This window comes from Aquarana catesbeiana, linkage group LG01, assembly GCF_042186555.1.
Source record: "Aquarana catesbeiana isolate 2022-GZ linkage group LG01, ASM4218655v1, whole genome shotgun sequence".
In the NCBI taxonomy this organism is placed as follows: Eukaryota; Metazoa; Chordata; class Amphibia; order Anura; family Ranidae; genus Aquarana; species Aquarana catesbeiana.
The window spans coordinates 396,063,602-396,088,445 of NC_133324.1; the positions used below are offsets into that span (position 1 = coordinate 396,063,602).

A 24,844-nucleotide genomic window follows, 5' to 3' on the forward strand; every position below is an offset into this window, starting at 1 on the left:
AGCCAAGAGGGCCGGTGAGTGACATGTGCTATCAGGAGGATTGGAGAGGCATGCCAGGGAGGACTGAGAGGAAACAGTCAAAGCTGGGTGTTAAGCCAGTGGGGAGGATTGCAATGTAATGGGCATTGGAGTCGGACAGCTGCAGCCAGGTGGGCTGGCAGGGCCTGAAGAGAGCTGACTGGGAGCAGTACTCCACCTAGGGCAGCTAGCACTAAAGACTTCCTATTTCTATTTTTGCTACATTAAAGTGTCCCGCGGTCCCTGCCTGCAAATGGTGGTTACAAGGCCTGGTTGAGTCAGTGTCAGTCCTAAATCTGTGGTAGCTGTGCCTGAGAAGTAACAGTCTGCAAGCAAGAGTTGTGCTGGAGAAGACTGGAGTAGCAACGTGTATATAGCTGTCCCAATTGATTGCTATACAATCCTACAATTGTTTGTTCCACTGGGCATCCCATAAATTCCTTTACCCATCCAAGTTCTATTCCCTCAATAAAAACAACAAAACAAACATCTGGACTATTCATTGTCTCCAAGGTGATTGGGAAGTGGATGCCGGGCTTGGAAGGGTGACAGGTAGGCTACATCACTTAGCAGCCCCAATGGGGGTATCGCATCATATGTTTTGATGTACTTTACTGAAAACCTGTGCTTTGCCCATAAAGAGTGAAGCAGCTGGTTTGTTATAAAAAGGACCCGAACTGTGAGGGCTGTGCCCAGAAAGATCAAACTATGAGTCACTAGGGTAGCCCCTGGTCCATTGTTGCCTGGTCCACAGCATTGCTCTGCTTGGCATCGTGGACCAGGCTACTGCATTTCTTCTCCCCCCCCCACCGCAGGAGCTGTTAAGCACTGTAGGAAAAGAAGAGAGAGGAGAAAAAGGACACTGTTAATACTGAGCTGTGTGTAGCCTGTTTAAGTTCTGACACCACCCAGGGAACACAGGGGAAGGGGTTGTGAGCAGCTATGCATTCTGGAAGTGACAAGTGCCTGTTGGGAATAACTGAAATGTGTAGGGGATGTAGTTATTAGATAGACTGAATTTCACAATGGCATTTGCACTACATATGCCAGGATCGCTGGGGCTCTGTGGAGAGGAAAAAGAAAGTCTGTTACTAGGCTGGGGGCAGACATGGTATGCCCAATGTTGGGCGACAGACTGTGTAGCAGGCTGATAGCAGAAGGTTCTGTCACAACATCAGGGGTATAAAGAGAGGAGTAGCACATATTCTGGTATGTGGGAATGCCACTGTTGCTCACTGGTGTCGCTGCCTGATCGTTGGGGAGAATGCTTCTGTTGCTGATTGGTGTCGCTGCCTTTTCTTGTACAAAAGGTTTTATTGAAAAAATAAACATCAACAAATAAGTACAAAACGGTGATGGATACATCATGCGTTAACAGGTATAAAACTGCCGGTATCCGGCGAGTGAAACTATTATTCAAAAATTTAAGTCTGGACTCGGGCGATACAATGCCGAGGCCAGGCGACATACCAAGACATATTCTCATCCCGCGTATTCTAGCGTAGTGATATGGTATCAGCAGATATTAATATAATTGCAAACATACAGGAATAACTAAGATTTCTAAACGAGATGTTGTTGCAATACATAACGTTTCATGAAGAAATAAGTAAAAAAATAAAATAAAAAAATAAAAATATAAAATAAAGAAAAAACAAAAAAAAGAACCAGTACTAAAGTCAGATTAAATTGAATAACCTTAAAGAGGATAAAATACCTCTGAATGTACTAATTTGTGTAATATATTAAATTTCTGGTCCTTATAGAATTAAGCCCGAGGGCCTGAATAAGGAGCAGGAGAGAGAAATTGAAAGTGGGAAAGAAAGGGGGAAGAAAGGAGAGAAAGGCGGGGAGGAACCTGGAGTGGGGGGAACGGAGGCTTGTTATAGAGAAAGAAGCTTTTGATCAAATCTTGATGGGCGATTGTAAGTCACCCAGGGTTGCCATATCCTGAGGAATTTGTCATGAGTGTCCATCAATATGGCCGTAAGTTTCTCATTTACCATGATATCATTCACAGTATTTTTAACTGCTTCAAAACTAAGGTTCGGGGTTTTCCAGGCCCTTGCTATGGTGAGTTTAGTTGCAGTGAAAATCTGTGCTGCTAACTGACGTTCAGGACGAAGAAGTTCTGTAATTGGTTTCCATAAAAGGGCCTCAAAAGGGTCCCGTTTTACGTTGGTGTTAAAAAGATTACGTAATAGTGCATATACTCTAACCCATAGTCTGCAGACCCTGGGACAGGTCCACCAAATATGCGCCATCGTGCCCTCCTGTGAGCACCCGCGAAAACAAAGGGGGGAGTAAGATGGGATAAAACTTACTAATCTAGCCGGAGTATAATACCATCTATAGAAGACTTTATACGCGTTCTCTAAAAAGAGAACATTCTGGGAACATTTAGATAGCGCTATCGTCATGCTATGCCAGTCCTCCGGATCTAGTTGTTTCCCAAACTCAGCCTCCCATTGGAGATGATAGGGTCTTAATGGTATTGTCTTGGAATTATTTATAGCGGTATATATTAGAGAAATCAAACCCAAGGATTAAGGGCGTGATCTACAAAGGCTTTCAAATGGTGTCATGACAAAGGGGGCAGAATGAGAAATTGTAATCTGTCGGAGAAAATGTCTAATTTGCAGGTAACTGTAATGCTCCCTAAGGGGGATATCGTGTGATGAACGTAAGGCAGCGAAAGAGATAATCTTGGTTGGGGTGAAAAACGAATGGATATCTAAGAAGCCATTGTCGGACCACCACTTAAATTGCAGTGGGTTATCACAACCTGGTTGAAATAAAGGGCAGTGGAGGATACGAAGTAGTGGGAGATGAAGAGAAATTAGGCCTGCTGAATACTTGACCGCATCCCACAATTTGAGGGAATGAGCTAAACAGGGACCTATTGTAGGGGGGCGATGTGCTCTAGGAAGCCAAGGAAGAGAAGCTAGAGGTGTTGGGTGTGCGTCGACCAAGTCAATGGTGGCCCATAGGGGCATTTGTTGCTTTGCATGAAGATGAGATAGTGGGGAGATACCCGCTGCTATATAATATGCTTGCAAATTAGGAACTGAAAGGGCACCATTGACTCTGCGTGCGTAAAGCACTTGTCTCTTGATTCTAGGCCTCTTTTGGCCCCATATAAATTGCATAATTTTACGTTGATGTATTCGAATGATATGGGGAGGCACTGGAACTGGCAATACTCTAAAATAATAGAGCAATTTGGGGAGGTACATCATTTGTACCGTCGCTATTCTGCCGAACCACGAAATCGGGATTGTGGACCAAGAGGCTTTCGAAAAAGCGGAGGAAAATTAGCTTGATATAATCCGGAGTATTTTGGGGTAAGTTTAATACCCAGATAGGGTAAAGAGGTTGACCACTGAAATGAAAATGCCGACTGCAGGGCATCTAATACCGGGGGCCGAAGATTAATAGACATCGCTTTAGATTTTGCCGGGTTAACTAAAAGGCCCGAAAACGAGGCGAAGGAGTCTAAGAGAGAGAATAAATTGGGGAGGGAGATTCTGGGTTTAGTAATGGTTAATAAAATGTCATCCGCAAACAGGGACAATTTGTGCGCGTTGCCTGCTATTTCTACTCCTGAGATATCTGGATGAGAGCGTATGGCCTCCGCCAGGGGTTCAAGTGCTAGTATAAATAGAAGGGGGAGAGCGGGCACCCCTGCCGTGTTCCCCTTTTAATAGGGAAAGTAGGTGATTCATATCCATAGTAACGCACTTTAGCCTGAGGGGAGTGATATAGGGCTGAAACCCAGCAGAAAAAGGAGGTGCCGAAGCCGTAGTGTGTAATAGTGTCAAATAGGGCCAGGATAAGGTATCGAAAGCTTTATTTACATCTAAAGAAAGAAACATTGTACCCAAGGACCTTTCATGCACTATATGTTGGATTTGGAGGAGTCGTCGAATGGCATCACTTGCCTGTCTGCGGGGGACAAATCCCACCTGATCATTTTTTATAAGGCGCGGTAGGAAAGAATTCAAACGGTTGGCCAGAATTTTCGTCAATATCTTCATATCAATATTGTTTAAAGAGATTGGCCGAAAATTTGCCCAGGAGGAGTGATCTTTGTCTGGCTTAGGAATCATCACTATGTTGGCAGTTAACATGTCTGGCGTAAATGAGTGACCTCCTTTGACCGAGTTATACATAGTCGCTAGGTGTGGGGCCAGGATTTCTGCAAATTTTTGATAATACAAAGCAGTGAAGCCATCTGGACCTGGTCTTTTGCCCACTTTCAGTTCCTTAATGCACTGAAGTATCTCAGAGACCTGTATATCTTGGTCCATTAGGGAGATATGGGGTTCCGATAGGGAAGGTAGAGATAACTTATCTAAAAAATCATTCAGGCCCTGTGTTGAAGAATGATTTAGGGGGGAGTAGAGTTTAGTAAGCCGGTAACGGAATTCTTCCAGAATCCGCTGAGGGTTACCCGTAAGGATATTATGACGGGTGCGCAGGCTTATGGGAGTAAATTTCGGAATGAAGATTCGCAATCTGTTAGCCAACTGCGCATTAGGTTTGTTTGCCTTAGAATACCATTTCTGGCGGGCCCAACGTAAGGTACGGTCCGCCTCATCTGTCAGACATAGATCCAAGTCTGTACGGGCTTTGTCTAAAGCTCTGCGTTTAGCAGGGGTGGGGGTTAGTTTAAAGGTCGTCGAGCAATCCTCTAAGATCTGTTCTAACTTGCGTCGTGCCTGAAATCTTTCTCTCTTGCGCTGAGATGCTATTTGAATAACACGACCCCGGAGGACTGCTTTATAAGCCTCCCATAATGTTATTGGGGATGAGACCGAACCTGCATTAAGTCTAAAGTATTCCATAGAAGCTTCTTTGATTTCATTGAGGATCGGTTTGAATGACAAAAGTGAATTGTTCATCACCCAGGGAGCTTGTTGTGGTTTGTTGAGTAGGGAACGACAGACAGTTAGAACTGGGTCGTGATCAGACCAAGGGACTGTTAGGATCGATACCGATTCTATTAAAGGAAAGTGTTTCCGTAACATAAACGTATGGTCAATTCTAGAGTGAGAATGGTGGGGATGAGAATAGTGGGTGTAGTCCCTGCCCATGGGATGAAACTCTCGCCATAGGTCTACTAGGTCCAAATTTTGTAGGGCCCGCCAGAATTTTTTCGCCGCTGGAGGGGGGGATTTGTGGTCCGCCGGGTACTTATCAATGGCCGGATTAAGTTCCAGTCACCCGCCAACAGGAGGGTGCCTTTTTGCTGGACCTGTAACAAGGAGCAAACATGAGACAGAAATGGGCCCGGATTTTCGTTTGGGGGGTAATAAGTCATAATGGTTACTTCGTTGTCCTGAAGAGAACCCTGTAAGAGAAGATATCTGCCATTGGGGTCAGCTATCTTTTTATTGCAGAGATAAATGGGACCGATTTTCTTAGAGCTATAAGAACCCCTCTCTGTTTAGTAGGACCATTAGCTAAATATACTTGGGGATAATTCGCTGCAAAATATTTGGGGCAGGAAGAAGAAGAAAAATGAGTTTCCTGTAAACAAGCTATATCTATCTTTTGTTGCTTGAGGTATTTAAAAACTTTAACTCTTTTTTGTGGGGAATTCATACCCTGAACATTCAGGGACAGCCAGTGAAGGGTCATTGGGACTGAGTTATAACGCTATGGACTACTCCATCCGCACACCCCAGGTGCCAAGGGAAAGGAGAAGGGGAGGGGAAAGGAAAGTGAGAGAAAAATAGTAAAAGCAAGGAAGAGCATAAGGTATGAGAATACCGAGAAGAACTCTAATTAGAGAACGTAGTGAACACATTGACGTATCACGCCGTGGGCGGCAAGGCCCACAATGGGGTGGGGCCATAGCCAAGACAAATATCTTAGCTATGTGCCATCCCATGGGGGGAGCAGTGGTCCATCGGAACCACCGGCCTATAAAGAAGATAATTCAAACTGACTATGTAAAATTGACATAAAATATACACAATACTTAGAGATAGCAACAAAACAAACAACATTAAATGAGTTACAGTATGAAAATCTCAGTGCAAAATTGGCAATTTGAGGGTGTGGATGCAGGGGTCCCCCCCCCGCCCCCCAGGGATGACAGCCACAAGACCGCCCCCCCAGAAGACGGGGCGAGACCCCACACCCAAGTCAATCCGCCAGCCCCTTCACTCCACTAAACAGGAGCAAGGGGATCGGGCGAGTGAACAAAACAAACACACAACTTGGATAACCATCAGTGGAGGCTCGTCCCCAGCCAAAAACCCTGTACCCTTTACCCCCCACCCCACCAGGGCTTAAGAGTAATTTGCTTATGTCTGGTGAACCCTCTTCTCCATGAGGGCCATCAGCAATTTAGAGGTGGTTCGGGGGGCAAACTATTGTCGGAGACCCCTCAGGGAAACTCATGTGGGTTGGTCCATGCCCAAGACCGCCATCTCAAAGGTGGGGAAGCCTACAGTAGGGCAACGATCCTCCCAACTGTTCTACAGTCAGTTCAAGTGGGCAAAGGTACGGCAGGGGGACGACCTCCAAAGGAAGCAATTGAAAACCTCCATTTAGGTTGGAAATTAGAAGTCAGTCGGTGTCACACCGAGCCAAACGGCCAAAAAAGATGAACTGCACATCATGAAGAAATGGGATTTTTCATCCATTATTAGCTTGATGGAATCTTTGGGCCTGCAGGTCACGCAGCGCCTGGGATCCAGATTGTGATCATTGTGATGCTTGAGGAGGTTTATGAGGGGGCCTAGAGGGACCTGGTTGAGAGTTGGAAACCTGAGCATCAGGTTGAGACAGAGGAATGTCCAATTGTAGATCCTGGAGATGTTGCTTTAGGCCTGATGGGGAGGTGGCATGGAACTGACGACCTTGGTGGGAGAAAGAAAGTTTAAAGGGGAACCCCCATCTGTACTTGATCTGATTGGATTGTAGAACTTGGAGATAAGGCTTGAGACCTCGGCGCCTAGCAATAGTGACCGGCGAGAGGTCCGCAAATATTTGAAGGTGGTTGCCTTGAAAAGAGATATCCCTTTGTTCTCGGGCAGCTTGTAAGAGTTTCTCCTTGGTCCTATAGTAGTGGAATTTGATGATAACGTCCCATGGGGGACCTTCGGAAGGTTTAGGGGCCAATGACCGATGAATGCGGTCAAACTCTAGCCTTTCCACCGGGATCTCAGGGGCCAGTTCTTGAAAAAAAGCGGTGGCTGTTCCTTGTAGGTCCGTGATCGTTTCAGGGAGTCCGCGGATACGAAGGTTATCCCTGCGGGCCCTGTTTTCCGCGTCCTCTAGCTTATCTCCGAGAGCGTCCAATTCTGCGGACATTTTGTCCACCTCCTCCTCATGGCCCTCCAGCACAGTAGTAGCCAAGTCCATGCGATGTTCCAATTGGTTGGTGCGGTGGCTGATCTCTTTAAGGCCTCGGACCAAGTCCGAGGAAAGCTTTCGGGAGACAGCCGTTATCTCATCTCGTACAATGCTACGGAATTTGGCTAGCAAAACATCAGAGTCAGCAGGATGGGGACTCATGCGATCTGTGGGGAACAGATGTAGGCTTTCAGCCGGAGAACCATGTCCCAAATCCAAAAGTTGTGTATCATCATCAGGTTCTGGGGGTTTGGACGCCATTTTAGATCTGCCTTTGCCTGGGGCCGGGGATTTGTTGCTGCTCTGGCTGTTTTTTAGCTTGTTTTTTGTAGAGCGGTACATTACCGCATGCGGCTCCAGGTATTCCTCTAGCCTTTAAAGTAAAGTGGTCTCTCTCTCGTTACTTCTATGTCAGATTAGGCCGGGTAGTAGTTTCCGACGGCGCGGAGCGGAGGAATCAAACATCCATTTCCTTCGCTCACGCGTATGCCCCCCTCTCGGGCAGTGTCTTACATTGTAAAATAAAGGGCTCCTTTAAACTTGATAAAAAAAAAAAAAAAAAAAAAAATTTTGATCAATAGCCCCGTTGGCCTATGTATTGCTTGTAAGGGGGTGATTAATTAGGGCAAATAATGATTTGAGATCTGTGAGAAAGTGGGCAGCCAAGTCTCAGTAAAAAAAAAGAGAAAAAAAAGAAATGATTTTGGGAGTCTCTGGAGTACCAAGATGGCCGCCACCCTCCAGGAGTAGGCCCGAAGCCGCAGTCTTTCCTTTCCGGATATGCAGGGACCGCTCCATTTAGGCCTAAAACCCCCAGCCAAGGACTAATGTCAGTGCACAGGGGGACAGATACCCCTAAGGATGTCTCTCAGGGGGCGATGGTACTCACTGCGGTCCGGGGGGAGGCCTGTGTGACTGTAGCTGAGGCCGGAGGCCTCCAGGAAACATCCGGCCGCGGAGCGGATTCTAGCTCCGATTTTCAGCTGGTTCTGTGGCCACTGTCTTCCGGGGGTAGGGTAGCCCACAACCAAGGTCCTGGTACCCTCTCCTTTGATGGATTATGCCGTCGGAGGCAAAAGGACTCCAGACCCTTCATAGGCCCCAAGATGGCGGGGGCCGCCGTGCTATTAAGTCCGGCGCCGCCGAACCGGGCCCGAGTTTTTAACAACTAGTCCTCTGGATCAAGCTGGGGAGAGTCCAGGCACCCTAAGATGCAAATCTGGAGCTCTCCAGGGCAAGAATGGGCTGCGGATGGCGGTGGATTAGGCCTGGGTATGAAGAGCTTAGATTCAGCACGTCCTCACAGATTCACCACCAGGACACGCCCCCCGGTGTCGCTGCCTTTTCATTGGGAAGGATGCTGCTTCCACTGATTCGCTGAGCTGACAATGGAGAAAAGTGGTAAACAAGTCATTACCCCAGGAGTTGGTGGGGGTAAGCGCTGTATTAGTATTGCTTATGAGCTCCCTGTTGCTGACTTATCATGTTCTGCACTATGTCTATGGAGGTGTAATGGAGGCTATCTTAGTTGGGGAACTTAGCTATGCTTCCTCATTTCACAGCTGCAACCTGATCACTGGTGAAGACACAGCAAAAGAGGTTTGGGAAGCAAAGACTGGATGAAGCAGAAGAAGTTAGATCCTTATATTGCAGCTTTTACTCCAGCTAGGAGAACAGCAGAATGACATCGCCAAATCTCACTCTAAATCTCCTTAGAATAGAAAGAAAAGGGGGGGGGGGTCTGAGGGGGTGCTGCAGCACAAAAGGGTTTTCACCTTAATGCATAGAATGCATTAAGGTGAAAACCCGTGAGGGTTTGCAACCCCTTTAACATTTCTATATATTCCCTAAAGAATAACAACCTTCACTTTTTGAGTTTAGCTTTCACTTTAATGCCCCAGTAGCACATATTCACTTTTTTTTCATTTTCCCTGACTCTCTGTTTAGCAAACAGTAGTAGGGAAAATAACTAGGTGCTTCAGCTAAGTTTTGAAGTCTCCAAAGAAATGGTTTTGTTAAAAGGGCATGTTGCAATTCAGAAATCTTCTTGCATAAAGGTAACTAAAGAGTTTACATATGCAAATGTCCTTAAAGCATGGAGTAACAGCCGTATTTCAGAAAATTAGTTGACTAGAAGTAAATTGATGCAGCCTTGGCATTAACTATAATGGTGGCTGGGTCATGATCTGATGGTGAATTTCAGTAATGGTGCACAGGACCTGGTCAAAATAATAGAATAATGACTACTGGTATAGAATAAACAAATATGAATTCACCACGTAATGTCTAATAGCAGTTGGTCACATTCAATTGGACTTGTTCTGTAACAGTGAAGACATTTCACTACCTGTTCAATTAGCTTCTTCAGCTTTTTCAGATCTGAACTGAAGAAGTGGCGTGAATAATCTGCAAAATGTCCTCGCCATTACAGAACAAGTCCAGTACTAGTTATACCATGACCTAGATAAATAAGAACCATTACACACTGATTCATCATGTTGTATTCTAAAAATTTAATTCACCTTTATTAAAAATTAATATATGCACATGTTTTTGCAGGGAAGATCTGCATTTTTTTTTTTTCACTGAAGCCTGCAAAGCATTGCACCCGCGATCAGTAAATCCTGCATTGTTGGGCTCTTGTACGCTCTTCCTCCAGCTCTCTGCCTGTACCACTATATGGGCTTTCAGTTGGAGGGCTGGAGGGAGTGTCAATTGACTAATGCCCCGTACACACGGTCGGATTTTCCGATGGAAAATGTCCGATCGGAGCGTGTTGTCGGAAATTCCGACCGTGTGTAGGCTCCATCGGACATTTTCCATCGGATTTTCCGACACACAAAGTTGGAGAGCAGGAGATAAAATTTTCCGACAACAAAATCCGTTGTCGGAAATTCCGATCGTGTGTACACAAATCCGACGGACAAAGTGCCACGCATGCTCAGAATAAATAAAGAGATGAAAGCTATTGGCCACTGCCCCGTTTATAGTCCCGACGTACGTGTTTTACGTCACCGCGTATAGAACGATCGGATTTTCCGACAACTTGGTGTGACCGTGTGTATGCAAGACAAGTTTGAGCCAACATCCGTCGGAAAAAATCCTAGGATTTTGTTGTCGGAATGTCCGAACAAAGTCCGACCGTGTGTACGGGGCATAAGAGTTTGGTGATTACTGCACTTATGTTCCATTGAGGACTACAAGTATTTCTGCCACTGTGCCAGACAGGACTTGTAGTTCACGCCTTCACAGATCTCTGTGAATGAATGATGCAGCTGTGCTGTTCTCTTCTAAAAAAAACCTTTTTATGTCTATCTTGTAGCTCTGTGTTGCTGTTGGAGGGTTACACTAACTTAAAATAAAATTCAATATATGGTAAAAATTTAGAAATCATATATTCATTTTCACATTGTATTTCAATTATTTATAGCCTACTCCTATTCATTTGAACAATTTTGTTATTTGTAAACTTACTTTGTGATGATCCCCACACATATACTTCCGTGAATTCCATGACATGTATTCACTATGCCTTGTGAGTGGGCACTGCTGTGTCACACATTTCACAGAGCCTGTGTTTCGTGAGATTAGGCGACCCGTCAGATTTTGTAACGGAAGTGACATTCCGTCACCACCATCTTGCTACACCCCGCATTCGTTCACAGTAAGGATACAGTGAGAAGGCGGCAAGCTGACATCTTGTTACACCCACTGGAGTTTTGCATTTCACGCTTATTTTTAACAGTAAACTCAGCCATAGGTGTGCCAAGCCTATTGCATTAGGGTGTGCACCCCAAAGCTCAAACACACATGCCTGTGTGTGTGTGCATGTGTATACATATTGACAGTGTCAGTAGAGCAATGGACAGTGTCACAAGGGAAGAGACTGGTGTCAGTAAGGCAGTGGCCAGTGTCAGTAGTTTTTATTTTTATTATTTTTTACTATTTAATTTTTCTAATTACAATTTGCTTAGGAGCCCCATCAGATTTGGTGTTTAGGGGTCTAAACAGGGAGAATCTGCACCACACAGGGTGATTAGGGTGTGCCCAGGCACACCTGGCACACCCTGTGCGCACGCCTATGAACTCAGCTTATATAGTGAAATTCTGTATTTTGAAATCTGTCAGACTGTTTTGATGTTGATTTTTCAGAGCAGCGGTGTTCTGTCATATTAACAAACCTGTGAGATCAGCAGGCCCGCCGCTGCTTTTAAAATTCAACATCTAAACAGTCAGACAGACTTTTAAATACTGTATTTCACCGTATAGGCTGAGATTAATGTTAAAAATAAGTCTAGAATGCAAAACTCTGGTAGGTGTAACAAGATGTCCGCTTGCCGCCTTCTCACTGTATCTTTACTGTGGACGAGTGCGGGGTGTAGCAAGATGGCAGCGACAGAACATCACTTTCGTTACAAAATCTGAGGGGTCGCCTAATCTGACAAAACACCTGTCTTCTGAACTACAGAGGTGATGAGAGGAGGAGTTTCAGGAGGTGGAGTCAGTACAGGAATCACCTTGCAGGCAGCAAGGTACCATGGGCTATGTAGTCCCTACAAATGTAATGTAAACAGCAGAGGAGATGTTGTTATGCATGCAAGGAATCCAGGAAGTTGTAGAAAGAGGTAGCCAGCAGATAGGCAGAATACACAACATTTGTGCTCTTTCTATGTTGTGTTCTGTCTATACTAATTTGCAAATGAAGAATATTATTCATTTCTATGAATGCACTTGTTTTCGATTTAAATTTTTCAAATGATATCATCTTCATTTGTCAAGCACGGCATATGTATTATTTTGAACTACATGTTTGATTGCAATTTTAGAAATTTCACACTTCTGGTGAGGGGGCTTTTAGCGCCGCCTCTTCTTTATATCTTGTTTCTTGGAACCCACAACATTAAAGAAAATCTTTTCAAGTAAGCTTATATTGGATTGTCAAATATAACCATTGTTTATATAAGTACAATGCTGATGTTTTTTAAAATGAAAGTGCTGTGACCGTAGATCTCTTTTTACTGAGCCCCTGAGACGACTTCTAACCCTTCCTCACTCTATCCAAATGTTTTTGCTGGATATACACTTTAAAGTGGAACTTCACCTAAAAGGGGAAGCTCCACTATTCTGCCTCCACCTTCCTTCCTCTTCAACAATTAAAATTTTTTTGGGGTGGGGGTGGGGGGGTCGGGTACCTGAGTTTGACAGCCACCTGCTCTCACTTCCGCCCGGATCGCCTAGGTGAACCTTGGCACCCCAGATGTTTTGGAACTATATTTCCCATGATGCTCATGCACTCTGCAGTATAATTGAGCATTATGATAAATGTAGTTCCAAAACATCTGGGGTGCCAAGGTTTGCCATCAATGGCCTAGATGATCCGGGCAGAAGTTCAGCCCCCCCCCCTTCCCAGCCTTCCAGGCCATGCACAGTGGGAAGCTGCAGGGAGGCACAGCCAACTTCCCACACTAAACATGCGGTCCCTGGGAAACCGGTGAAGAACCAGCCCGGGTGGCTCTGGATCCTTGGACAGGTAAGTGTCCTTTTATTAAAAGTCAGCAGCTACAGTTTTTGTAGCTGCTACTTTTATTTTTTTTCTTTCTTCGATGAAAAACCATTTAAAAAAAATGACTAATAAAAACTTCCTTTTCACTATGATAACGACCACAAACACACTTTAAACACAACTAGAGCCACTTGGAGCAGAAGTCAGCAGATGTAAACAAAGCCGTGTGGGATCACTGTACAGGGAAAAGAACTAGAAGTCAAAAGAATTATGACAAGTCCTACAAGAAGGCTAGAGGAATTTACCATAAGGCTGTTGGAAAAAAAACGTACAGCAGTGTATCAAAGCAACAAAGATTTGTCTTTTGAGGGAAGACATCTGAAATACTCATCTGTTTGAAAAGCACATGATATTACTGGTTATGTGTATACAGTATAATCTAAGGTTAAATAGTGTTGTTTAAGCAAATATAATTTTCATTGGCGACCAAAGACCTTTACACAGTACTGTAGTGCAGAGCATGCCAAAGTAACCATCTCTGAAACCTAATTCAAATGTAACAAGTGCTAGTAGGCTTAAGTGTAAAAAATAGCAATTTGTTGAAGTTAAAATCCAGACAAAAAGATACATTTACAGCTGAACTACATACTGTACATAGGAGCTGAGTTACCAGAAAAAAGATTTGTAGTTTTCAGCCTGACCTGTAATTCAGATGTCCCTGCAATTCTGCACAGCATTGAACTTCCTTTTCTCTACCGCAGTTAAAGCGGGGTTCCACCCTCAACAAAGTTTTTTTTTAAAGTCTGCAGCCTCACAGCCGGTTTCCTACTGCACATGCGTGAGTCGCGCCCCGTCCTCTTCTGGGACTCACATGGGTCCCAGAAGGCAGGGGGGGGTGTAAGGAGGAGGGGCAGAGCAAGAAGAGGAAATGACGTACCTCGCCGCAGGCTAGGACGGAAGTTCACCTTTTTTACTACTAAGGTAAGAAAAAAAAATGTATATCCAAAAATGAGGGGAGGAGGGGTGGTCTTTTGTTTAAGACTAAGTAGTAAAGGTGGGTGGAACTCCGCTTTAAGAAGGTAAACATTGCCCATTATTCTGCTCTCTCCTGTCAGCTATCTGTCAGTGTAATGCTATGTACACACGATAGGATTTTCTGACAACAAATGTTCGATGGGAGCTCGGTGTTGGAAATTCTGACCGTGTGTAGGCTCCATCGGACATTTTTTGTCGGAATTTCCGACAACAAAAATTTGAGAGCTGGTTCTCAAATTTTCCGACAACAAAATCTGTCGGAAATTCCGATCATGTGTACACAATTCTGACGCACAAAATTCCACGCATGCTTGGAATCAAGCAGAAGAGCCGCACTGGCTATTGAACTTCATTTTTCTCGGCTCGTCGTACGTGTTGTACGTCACCGCGTTCTTGACGTTCAGAATTTCCGACAACATTTGTGCGACCGTGTGTATGCAAGACAAGTTTGAGCCAATATCCGTTGGAATAAATCCATGCATTTTGTTGTTGGAATGTCCGATCGTGTGTACAGGGCATTAGACTTATGAAAATCAGTAAAGATTTTGGCTTCATTTGTACTGGTACATTTAGGTCCTGCAGCAGATTTCTGCAGAAAATAAAATGTAGTAGATTCCTGCAGAAAATAAAATGCAGCAGATTTCTGCAGAAAATAAAATGTAGTAGATTCCTGCAGAAAATAAAATGTAGTAGATTCCTGCAGAAAATAAAATGCAGCAGATTTCTGCAGAAAATAAAATGTAGTAGATTCCTGCAGAAAATAAAATGCAGCAGATTTCTGCAGAAAATAAAATGTAGTAGATTCCTGCAGAAAATAAAATGTAGTAGATTCCTGCAGAAAATAAAATGCAGCAGATTTCTGCAGAAAATAAAATGTAGTAGATTCCTGCAGAAAATAAAATGCAGCAGATTTCTGCAGAAAATAAAATGTAGTAGATTCCCGCAGAAAATAAAATGTAGCAGTTTCCTACAGAAAATAAAATGTAGCAGATTCCTGCAGAAAATAAAATGTAGCAGATTCCTGCAGCTGGAATCACAGCTATGGATGCTCAGCCTGTACCAAGCAATGGCAGGCTGGCAGGAGCTGTGGCTGTTCATCTGTGTTTGCATGTATCCAGTGGTTACCTGCAGCTGGGGACAGATGACTGGATCTGGACACAATCTGTCTCTGTCCGGGGCTGGTCCACTAGCAGACCAAAAGGTTAGGTTTACACACCAGTGGACTACCGCACTAGGAACTGCAGACCAATGTTGACTCCTGCAGGGAGCAATTGGATGCACATTTCAGTGCATCACACTGCTTGCTTACTCTTTTTCTCAACTCTATTTGAAAACAGTTGTTTTCTATGTGCCTTAGAAGTGACCCGTGTTTATCCAGTGCACAAAAATGCAGGTCATTGCTGATAGTGGGAATGAGCCCAAAATCACCTTGATTGGGCTTTATTGGCTGCCAGTAATGCCATGTACACATGAGCGGAATGTCCGACAGAAAAAGTCAGACGGAAGCTTTTCATCGTATATTCCGATCGTGTGTGGGCCTCATCAGACCTTTTTTTTTTTTTGAAAATTCTGACGGACCTAGAAATAGAACATGTTCTAAATATTTCCGACAGAACCAATTCCTATCGGGAAAACCGCTCGTCTATATGCTGTTCTGACGGACCAAAAACGACGCATGCTCTGAAGCAAGTGCGAGACAGAAGCTATTGGCTACTGGCTATTGAACTTCCTTTTTCTAGTCCCGTCGTACGTGCTGTATGTCACCGCATTCTGGACGGTCAGACTTTGGTCGGACTTTGGTTTGATCGTGTGTAGGCTTGAATGGAATTCCGTCGGAGTTCCGACGAAGAAACCTTCGGAGTTTATCCCGATGGCAAAACTGGTCATGTGTACAGGGCATAAAAGTCCTTCTGTACAGCTACATGAACAACCTAAATATGTTCTACATAGAGTATATCTTGTTTTACCTACCAATAATGTGTATGGCAAATTTTGGAATTTCCTATGATCTTTAACACCGCACAGCTAGGCAGGTTTATCAATGCACCTTTCTCTCCACTCAACTTGTTAATTTGACAACAACTTGTCATGCCTTCCCACGCAACAACAACAATGATCACCTTCAGTCACTTAGTCAAGTAGAAGAATAATCTGCCTGTGTTGTAGCCAAAATGTATAAATAACAAGAAGGGCTAAACTATATTAAATCTGAACTCCTTTATACAAGTAAATTTCCTCTGTAAGTATCATTAGATATGTACTGTATATAGTTATCATAGGTGTGAGCACGGGGTGTACCTGGGCACACCCTAATCGCCCTGTGTGACACAAATTGCCCCTGCTGACCGCCCCCCTCCCCGCTGCAATGCCAGTTTTCCTCCTCTCCTCTCTTACTGGCTTCTGCAAACACACAAGGAGGTGTTTCAGGATGGAGTCCAGAGCACCTGCTGCCATTTTTCTGCACCCCAGTTTCTATGTTTTCGGGCATAACTAAGTCGCTTAGCCTTGTTTCCATGTCCTATGCATGAAAACATAGGAACTGGGGTGCAGAAAAGTGGCAACAGATGCTCTGGACTGATGAGTCCAAATTTTTAATATTTGGGTGTAGCAGGAGGCAGTTTGTTCGCTGAAGGGCTGGACAGCAGTACAATAATTAGTGTCTGCAGGCAACGTTGAAGCATGGTGGAGGTTCCTTGCAAGTTTGCAGCTGCATTTCTGCAAATGGAGTTGAAAATGTGGTCAGGATCAATGGTAACCTCAATGATGAGACGTACAGGCAGATAATTATCCATCATGCCTTACCATCAGGGAGGTGTGTAATTGGCCCCATATTTATTCTACAGCAGGACAGCCACCCTAAACATGCAGCCAATGTCATTAAGAACTATCTTCAGTGTAAAGAAGAACAAGGAGTCCTGGAAGTGATGGTTTGGCCCTCACAGAGACATGATCTCAACATCATCGAGTCTGTCTGGGATTACATGAAGAGATAGAAGAATGGTACTGCCTGTCAAACTTGGTGATATAAGTCAATAGGGCTGCACCGCAATTGTGTTCCAAATGCTTGGCTTACGTTTGCAGAGCATCTGTCGTATTATAAACTGCCATTCAGAAAAAAAATAACACAGGCATTTAAGAGCAGGATCACCTCCTGGGGGCCTGACAGCAGCTGTTTAGCTGCGCTCTGAAAAGCGATCCACTGCAGAATGATTTTCAGAGCATCTACATTTGCTAGTGCATCTAATACAACCCTCTCCAACAAAGTGACAATACTGCTGGTCAAGGATGGCTACATTGCTGCTCCTTTGATACAGCAGACAAGTGAGTGTAGCCAATCATTTGAGTGAGTATGTGATACTATTTTGTTGTAAAATATACTCTTTTATGAGACATCAAAGTTCTTTTTAGATCCTGATGTCTCACCTGCCCTTTGTTGCAATCTACGCTCTGTTATCTTCTTCCCTGACTACAGTAGCTGCGAAAGTGACAGGCGAACCCTGAAGTAGTGTAATACACCTCACTCCTGGGTTCTTACTTAGTAAGAGTTCTTTCACATGAGCGGTGTGTATTCCAATCAGCGGGGGACACAGACACAGCCAGCTCTGTTCTATTAGGTGGCCGGGAGTAAACAGACTCCATTGCCTGTTTATACCTGGCTGCCTCCGATCTGGTCTGTCCAAACGCAGTCCTCCTCCATTTTTTTAGTGAGCCTGATTGGACCTAGAGGTAGGCTGGTGTAAATGAACACAGATCCATTTACACCCGTGGGTCCATAGGAATGCATGGACATCCTGATCAGGTCTGCCTAAAAAACTGGAACACCTACGTGAAAGGACCCTAATGGCCCGTACACACAATCTGAAAATCGGATGTAAAATACCACTTTCGACGCTATCGTACGATAAGCGGATTGTTAGTACAGATCTTTTTTGAGAGCCGATCACGGCAATTCATCTGATATTATTTGATCGGACAAGCACGAAAATTTTCCTCGTACGATACCATATCGTACGATTTTCATTTAGTCAGTACAGTTGTCGTCCGAAAATACAATACAAATACGTTACAACACGTGACATCACTTCTGATTTTTTTTTTCTGCCATACGAGAATTTTCATGACTTTAGTAACCTATTCAATTTCTACTTACGATTATTAAGCGAAAAAAACGAAAAGTCGTATCGTGCGTACGGGCCATTAGGGGGATCAGACCTACCTATTGCAGGGGGAAGGGGTTAAATGTACCAGGGTCACATGGAATGGTTAGGCAGCTGTACAGCTGTCCAGTCACTTCTACCTGACAGGTAACGTGGTATTAAAACCAAAAAAATATATATATTAAATTGCAGCTCACCAGTTCTTAGATGTGATGGCTGCTTTAGTTTTTTTTCTTTTTAGGCGTTTTTTCCTTTATTTTTACCTAGTGATCCAGCCAGTAACTCTGTTGGTTTTTTGACTCCTTTTAACAGACCAGGCTGTTAAGACAAAGTAGCAGTTAGAGGGTTGAGACGAATCATTTACCACTGATAGGTGCTTACACTGGGCAGATTTAATAAATTTATGGAAAACCTTTATCCTAAAAGGAGTTCAGCTTCAATTTGTTAGTCACGTTCATCTAAATCTGCTAGTCTAACGCTACCCTCTACTCAGACTGACAATGCTGCTGTCCAAAGATGTCTGCTTTTCTACTTCATCCAAAATGCAGACACCGTAAGCCAAAGCCTAACCCTGCACCAAAGTGGTACCTGCACCTTTTCAAAAAAGCGCTGCAGCTGCACTGCATTGATGGGAACAAGAACCATAGAGAATAATGTAATTTCCATAGTCGTGCAGTGCAGGGAAGCAGCAGGTGCATGAGAAAACGCATTAGAAAAAGAAAGAAAACAAATGAAGCCACCACCGCTAAATAATTAGTAAACTACAATAGATTATGTTTTGTTTTTGGGTTTAATGCTGCTTTAACTAATTCCCACCGGTTGTATGCATATAAGCGGCCTCTTGGCAGGTGGGCTTTAGTATCAAGCCGCCGCATATATGCATCCATAGGAAATGGATTATTGTGCTGGGAGTGCGCTCACTGCACACTTCCAACACACTAACTAAAATGTTATGGGAAGCTCCCGATGCATTCTTGGAATCAGATCTTCTAGTCCTGTGACCACTGTGACAGTCAGTCACAGTGGTCACATGATCGGAATGCCTACCTCTGCCTCCTGGCATTTAGATTCTCATAAAGAGCCAGGGGGGCAGCCGTGGGAAGGGGTTAAGGAGATTGTACAATCAGATTGTATAGTGTATGGATAACTTAAGACAGTAAGTGTGTTACTGGCCAGATCATCAGGTAAAAATAAAGGAAAAAAGAAGCCTGAAAAAAGAAAACAAATGCAGCTATATAGAGTATATTGCAGTCTTAGTTTTTAGGTTACACTCTTAAAAAATACATAAAATGTCTGCTTCAAGGCCTCATTCACACATCTTAAACAGCCATGCTGTGGCAAGTATGCCTGCAGATACCTGCAGCCAGGATCCTAGGTCAGTAGCAGCTGCTTAGTCTGTATAACTCAACGACAGGCTGAAATAGAGGAGACTGGAGGGTCCGATTGGATTCGCCTGAAAAACCTGATTGGTCTGCCCGTGTGAAAGGGCTAGGGTTGCCACCTTATCCCTTTAAACCCGAACACATATTAATTACACAGGTTCTGAGGCTGATTAAGGCGGTAATTAAACTCACTTGGTGCCTTATCTGCATTAAATTAGCCCTAGAACCTGTGTAATTCATATGTGTTCGGGTTTAAAGGGATGAGGTAGCAACTCTAGAAAGGGCCCTTATTTGGAAAATCTCTTTTCATGTTGTGAGTTCTGCCTATCTGCTGGTCATCTCTTTCCACAACTTCTTGGATTCCCTGCATGCTTTGCAGCTTCTCCTTTGCTGTTTACTTTCAATGTCTAAGGACTACATATCCCACGGTACTTTTCTGCCTGCAAGCAGAGATTCCTGTACTGACTCCGCCTCCTGAAACTCCTCCTCCCAGCCCCTCTGTAGTTCAGGCAGGCTCTGTGAAATGTGCGACACAGCAATGCCTACTCACAGTGCACAGCGAATACATGTCATAGAATTCAAGGATATGTGGGGATCTTTACAGGGATTTTACATTTTGACCATAAATACACTTTAAATGAAATAAATACAGCCTTGTCTGCCTGAATTCCCAGTAATGAGAAGTGTAGAATTCAGCAGGCTTTCATCCAGCAAGAAGAGAGAAAAGAAAACTTGTGGAAGTTTGCTGTGACAACATGAAAGGATACTGAGTGCCATGCGTACCCTTGATCGTGAAAATGAAAAATAAATGCAGTCCTGTATTACAGCCTTTGGCAGGACAATCCAGCCATATTCTTTCATCGGGAGGTGTCACTGTCCATGATCAGCAAAGCTCCAAAGATAGTGTCTTTATATATTCATTTTTGGACACCGCATCCCAGTAATACTGTATCAACTGCACCACTTGGTACTTTAAGATTAGGTTTAGACATCCAAATCAACTAATGAAAAGTAATCCGCTTTTGGAACGCTTTTTAGAGGCGTTTAACAGGTGCTGAGGAGGCAATATGATGCCTCCTGGCCGCCTGTTTTAATCCTGTAAAAGCTGCACCAACGCTCGACAATTGTGTGCATTTGCGGTACATCACCATTTGTATTGCAGATCAATGGAACAGGAGGGAAAATTTGTGCCGCGGATGTGAATGAAAACATTTAGACCACGGCATATCAACACCCCATCCATTGCCTTTGCAGCTTAAAGTCAGCAGCTACAAATACTGTACACTTACCAGCACAGGGATCCAGGGCTGTTTTCACCCGGGCTGGTTCTTTGCTGGTCTTTTGGTCTCCAGCACCGCCATCTTGACTGCTTGAAGCTGGCTTTGACTTCCTGCGGCTTAACAGCCGGGTCCCCACTGTGCATCTTTCAAAAAGTGTTTTCCAGTGCTAAACCTTCCATCCAATTTCTAAATGGCTGCATTTGTAAATTTCAAAAGCCAATATAAAGGAATAATAGTGGTAAAAAAAAAGCCCTTGTGGATTTAATTAACCTTTTCTTTTGGTTAATTCTCCTTTAAGGGGGTGTGGCAGGGGGCATGTCCTATGCCTACATACGTTTGTTAGTAGGTGTCCCTCATTCCCATCTCAAAATGTTGGGAGGTTAGCTGTAACCTCCTGGGACCTGTGACGTATCCCAGGAGGTTGTGGGGGGGAAGGGGGCGGGAATCCACTCAGATTGCCCAGGCGGAGGTGGGAGCAGGCAGTATCTGTCAAAACTAGGTACCTGCTTCCCTTGTCAGATGAAGTTCTGCTTTAAAGAGGGGGGGTTGGGGGGACACTAAAAACATGGCTCACCCCCTCCCCCAAACGCAAGTTTAAAGGTGTCATGTCATCAACCAAATATATTATATTGTTAAAACAAGATATTTATTTATAAACAATATCATAAAAGTGTACAATATATATTGTATGTAAATAAAAGTCTTTTTTTTAAAGCCTAAGTGCAGAAAAAAAAAAGAAAAGTCACAAAGGACATCATTTACAGTAAGTAGGATGTGTTCTTTGTGCTGATTCCTGCTCTTTAAGTTGTCCCTGCCCCCCCCAGACCCTAGCAGCAGTAATCATCTAATCATCTGGTGTGGGGGGGGGGGCTACTACAACTAAAAGGGCTTTTACAGGCTCTCATCAAGAGTGACCGACTATGCCTGTCCTTTCTGCCTAGCTGCTCCATTCATATAAGCTTTTACTACAGCGTCTGTGAATGGAAAATGATCTATGAATGGAGGACAACTGAATGATTGATAGCTCCGCCCCCTCTATTAATAAATCATGTTCCATTCAAAGATGCCGTAGTGCGGCTTATATGAATGGAGCAGCTAGGCAGAAAGGGTGGGCATAGTGGGGCTCTCTTAATGACAGTCTGTGGAGGAACTACCACCATAGCGACCCAGGCGGGCGCTATGGGGCCCGCAGCCGAGTTGGGGCCCGGTGAGTAGCGTTGCTAGGCAGATGCGGGCCGCACCGAGTGACACCATTAGGTAGCGGCAGCCACACCACTATCACCGCTCGCTGTGCCTGAAGGACAAAGCGGCGCGGACCGAAGCCACCTCCCCTCCTCTCTGTTTACATCCACAGAGGAGGAGGAGCCTGCGCTCGAGCCTTGAGGGACACACACCGCTATGTGCATCTGGAGACTGTCAGCGCTGTTCTGAGGTATGTAAGAAGGAGGGGGGGCGTCTATACTGCTGGGGGGGTCTGTACTACTGAGGGGGGTCTGCACTGAGGGGGGTCTGCACTACTGGGGGGGTCTGCACTACTGAGGGGGGTCTGCACTGAGGGGGGGTCTGCACTACTGTGGGGGGTCTGCATTGAGGGGGGTCTGCACTACTGAGGGAGGGTCTGCACTGAAGGGGGTCTGTACTACTGAGGGGGGGTCTGCACTACTGAGGGGGGTCTGTACTAAGGGGGTCTGCATTGAGGGGGGGGCCTGCACTGAGGGGGGGTCTGTAATAGGGGGGTGTCTGTACTGCTGGGGGGTGTCTGTACTGACGGTGGTCTGCACTGAGGGGGGGTGTCTGTACTGCTGGGGGGGTCTGCACTACCGAAGGGGGTCTGCACTGAGGGGGGTCTGCACACTGAGGTGGGTCTGTATTAAGGGCGGTCTGTACTAAGGGGGGTCTGCACTGAGGGGGGTCTGCACTGAGGGGAGGTCTGTAATAGGGGGGTGTCTGTACTGCTGGGGGGTGTCTGTACTGACAGGGGTCTGCACTGAGGGGGGTGTCTGTATTGCTGGGGGGTCTGCACTGAGGGGGGTCTGTAATGCTGGGGGGTCTGCACTAGGGGGTGTCTGTACTAAGGGGGGTGTCTGCACTCCTGGGGGGGTCTGTACTGAGGGGGGTGGTCTGCACTGGGGGGTGCCTGTACTGCTGGGGGGGTCCTACACTGAGGGGGTGTCTGCACTGAGGAGGGTCTGTAATGCTGGGGGGTCTGCACTAGGGGGGTGTCTGTACTGCTGGGGTGTCTGCACTGAGGTAGGGGGTGTCTGTACTGATGGGGGTATGCATGTGTGTCCTTCAGGGGCTGCATACAGTATACTGCATACTTTGTTGTTCGAAAGTAATATAAGCTGTTGCCTGGATACTGTGCTACATGAGTGTGGTAATCTGTTGTTCAATGGCATTAGTTCATTTTTTTTGTGGGGGGGGCTGTTTGCGGGGAGGGGGGCATAAAACATTTTGCTATGGGGCCCTGTGATTTCTAGTTATGCCCCTCCCTGTGACAGCCCCTTAGTTGTATTAACCCACACTGGAGGCAGGTTATATTACTGTTATATTACTACAGGTTATATTACTTAGTTGTATTAACCCCCACTGGAGGCAGGATGGAGGCAGATATTCACTAACAGAACAGGAATCAGTGCAAGGGACAACATCTGGCAAATATAATCCCCCTGTTATGTTCGGCAGGCAGTACCTATTGCATTAAGGGGTGCATCCCAAAGCTCAAACACATGTGCCTTTCTCTGCAGCCTCAGCTGCACTGATCAGTAAATGAATGGGAAGTACTCTGTGCTGAGTGTCTTCCTGTTCATTCACAAACTGAGGCATAGTAAACACAATTTAATATGCTTCAGTTATGAATGAACACAGTAAGTGAGTGTGTTCATTTTGAAAAGGAAGTGGCTGGTAAATGACATATTTACTAGCCCTTTGCCCCACTCTCCATTGTGAAACTTCCCCCTGCAGCAGCCAGGGGGAAAGGAGAGCAGAAAAGCCAGAAACACTGGGGGGGGGGGGGAATAGTGGGAATCTGCACCACACACAGTGATTATGCACACCTGGCACACCCCCTGCTCATGCCTATGACATTGAGCGTAATCCATTTGAGAAAATGGGGTCACGGCACAAAATGCGTGCAATGCGCCATTTACAGGAATAAAACAGATGCAATCCAAAGACAGTGCACTGCAATCTTGTTGTACATATAACCGGAGACCAGTGGAGCAGTTCATACTTCATTCAAAACAATGTCATGTTAAAAAAAAAAATAAAAAAAAAAAAAAAAAACCTCAGCAGACTCGGAGCAAAAGTTTTCATTCTGCAAAAGTGTGAAGATTTCCTGTAAAGAGGCTGATTGAGCAGCCATAGAGATAAATGTGGATGCATCCTCCACAGGACGGTGTGCATGGTGCTGAGCAGACTACTCTGTCCTCTCCAACACACACTCAGCACCCATCCCACTCTGCAATGCTGGCATCCACAAATCCCAGCACTTTCCATACTCATTGCATTACCTCTGGGCTGGAACACTGAATCCTCAACTTTCAGTCCTACCGGCTGCTTTTCACCTGATTCACCATTTCATTGAAGAAAGCTGCAAACAAAAAAAAAAGTTTCCCTCCATGCCTACTGAGTGTGGTACTTACCTGCCATAGAGAGCAGGAGAGCAGGGAAGTAAGGCAGCATTGTCAGCAGAGATGTCTGGGTACCAGTCAGGGCACCTCCAGTAAGGGGCACCTCCAGTCAGGGCTGCACTGGGAGCCTGTTGGCTGTGCTGGTGGATAGGCTGTGGATGAAGTGCAGCTGTCCCCCCTTGTGGAGGAAGGAAGGTGGGGAGTGAGGAGAAGGCTGAAGAAACAGACAAAGATCACTCAGGGGAGGGGGGAAACCCTGACTCTGCTCCTCCTGACACTTCCCAGACATACAGGGAGCAGTCATATCATATAAACCGCTGCAGTCCCTGTCAGTGATATCACATATTCCAACCTCGCCTCTTATACCAGGCTCACACAACATACATTTTCATTGTGTGTCTGCTTTGTGCACACAGATGTGTCATCTATAGTCTGTGTAGACACCACATACACACAGGAATTTATTACA

The 24,844-nt window shown here is 45.1% G+C and overlaps 1 protein-coding gene across 1 annotated transcript in view; it reads right to left on the reverse strand.

Moving 5' to 3' along the window:
* The window catches only part of MAMDC2 (MAM domain containing 2), a 217,059-nt gene extending 192,460 nt beyond the window's left edge, over window positions 1-24,599 (reverse strand). The window contains exon 1 of the mRNA XM_073634589.1: window positions 24,388-24,599. Within this exon, the coding sequence (XP_073490690.1) occupies window positions 24,388-24,427 (40 nt within the window). The 5' untranslated portion in view covers window positions 24,428-24,599. The remainder of the gene's footprint in view (window positions 1-24,387) is intronic.
* Window positions 24,600-24,844: the final 245 nt, after the last annotated feature.